Source organism: Dipodomys ordii, unplaced genomic scaffold (assembly GCF_000151885.1).
Source record: "Dipodomys ordii isolate 6190 unplaced genomic scaffold, Dord_2.0 Scaffold35, whole genome shotgun sequence".
NCBI classification, from domain to species: domain Eukaryota; kingdom Metazoa; phylum Chordata; class Mammalia; order Rodentia; family Heteromyidae; genus Dipodomys; species Dipodomys ordii.
In genome coordinates, this window is record NW_012267251.1 from 243,446 (window position 1) to 245,608 (window position 2,163).

The 2,163-nt window shown below is 44.4% G+C and overlaps 1 protein-coding gene across 1 annotated transcript in view; it reads right to left on the minus strand.

Annotated features, from left to right (window-relative positions):
• Window positions 1-792: 792 nt before the first annotated feature.
• Lin9 (lin-9 DREAM MuvB core complex component) overlaps window positions 793-2,163 on the minus strand; it is a 40,346-nt gene continuing 38,975 nt past the window's right edge. Inside the window, exons 13-14 of the mRNA XM_013017345.1 lie at window positions 1,675-1,772; window positions 793-1,002 (exon numbers count right to left, since the gene is read on the minus strand). Of these exons, the coding sequence (XP_012872799.1) occupies window positions 897-1,002; window positions 1,675-1,772 (204 nt within the window). The 3' untranslated portion in view covers window positions 793-896. The remainder of the gene's footprint in view (window positions 1,003-1,674; window positions 1,773-2,163) is intronic.

The following is a 2,163-nucleotide window of genomic DNA, read 5'->3' on the forward strand; positions in this document are numbered from 1 at the left end:
GATTAACATTTTAGGCAAGCTTTTTTTTAAAACAAAGAAACCAAAATAACCAAAATCAAACCTTTCTGTATTTTACAACACCGATTATCTTTGTTTTCCTTATGAAATATTTTTACTTACAAACTTGTACTGTTGGATTTTAACCAGTAATCTGGTTTAAAAATTGTGCAAATAAACAAAACATATGAAAATAGTGTGTTATCAGTCTTTTTTTAAATAAATCTAGTATCCGCAGCACTTTGCCCTGAACGCAGGAGAGGCACGCCAACCCAGCTGCTGACGCCAGCCCCTCTCCGTCTCGGCCCCCTGCTCCTTCATTTTCTTCCAAAGATAGACACCAAAGGCAATTCTTTTTATAAATTAGATAAATTAAAGTCTTCACTGCTCTAAGCTTCCTGCAGCCCTCTCACATCACATCCTGGAGTGAGAGGCACGCTGGTGGAGCCACACCTCCACCGGCCCCCAGGCTCTCCACAGCCCACGTGACCTCTTCTGAAGCTGGACACGCCGCACCTGGGAGGAACCGCTCCCCACGCGCCGCCCCCCGGCTGCCGCCATGCAGACACACCGAGTTCCTTCACACACTCTGTGGCAGCAGCACATTCTTCACGGCAGTAGCTGCCGGCACCTTCTGAACTCAATTCATGCACTTAAAAAAGAATGAACGCATTCTTCCATGAAACACTCTGTGTAGACACTTGAAGCTTAAAACGCTGGCTAGTAAACGAAGGTAACGTAAGCAGTGCTACTGCATGTGGCTAATAAGGGAAGGGAGTCCGGGCCAGGTGCCACGGGGGACTTACACCCCTCCTTCCCCAGCAGCCAGGCCACTGGAAATGCGAAGCTGAATAGAGGGACAGGCCTCCGGCCGGCGGACTGTGAGTGGCCGCTTGGCCTCAGTCTCTATTGGTGTTGTTGGCTGCAAAGGCATGCAAGTTCCCCATCTGGCTCAGGCCACTCTGAATGTGTGCCACATGGATCTCTACATTATTCTGGAAGCAACTAAGGAAAAAGAAACAGCTACTTTATTCACAAAGTTAAGAGAAACTTTTTCTTTTTTTTTTGGTCGGTCATGGGGCTTGAACTCTGGGTCTGGGCGCTGTCCCTCAGCTCTTCAGCTCAAGGCGAGCGCTCTACTGCTTGAGCCACAGTGTCACTTCTGGTTTTCTAATGATTTATTGGAGATAAGAGTCTCTCAGACTTTCCTGCCCAGGCTGGCTCTGAACCGAGATCCTCAGATCTCAGTCTCCTGAGTAGCTAGGATTACAGGGGTGAGCCATGGGCACCCGGCTTTTTTTTTTTTTTTTAAAGGAAGCACTGAATTTAGAGTTTGAAAATAGCTGGGATAATGACTGCAGGAAGGGCCAGAATTCTACTTCCATGGTACTAGAAAACTTTGCTTTGAAAGAACCAGAGGAGCCCCAGGTAGAGAGAGGAGCAAGTTGTGCTCCACCTCCAAGATGCACCAAAGCAAAGTATTACAAGTGCCCAGGTCCTTTACACAGAAAACCCGTGCAACACGCGTTCTGTCAAGAGGAAGGCCATATGGAAACATCTCTTACAACATATCTAAATCCCAAAAAGATAAGACGACATCACAAGTATGTAAAATTCTAAAAACATATTTTAAAAGCTACAATTCATTAATAAAGTGATTAGTATACACCTAATTACCTGATATTAGAAGCATCTATTGTACTCTTGATATCATTTAATGAATCTGTAAGTGATTTGAATTCAAAGGAATTCAGGTCTCCTCCCTCTGCTAGACACTAAAAGAAAAAAAATTGAATTATAGTTCAAATACACACATAAAATACCTGAATTAACAATGAAAATGAAAACACATCATAATGGGGCCTCTGGGATTCTGCAAAAGCAGTGCTAAGGGGAAAATTTTTTTTTTTTTGGTTGGTCGTGGGGCTTGAACTCTGAAGAGCTGAGGGACAGTGCCCAGGCCCAGAGTTCAGGCCCCACAACCAGACCCAAAAATAAATAAATAAAATAACTAAAAAAAAAAGAAAATAGAAACAGCTAAACAACCTCATGATGCAATTAAAACTGCTAGAAAGGGGCTGGGAAGGTGGCTTAGTGGTAGAGCACTTGCCTTGCATGCATGAGGCCCTGGGTTCGATTCCTCAGCACCACATAAGCAGAAAAAGC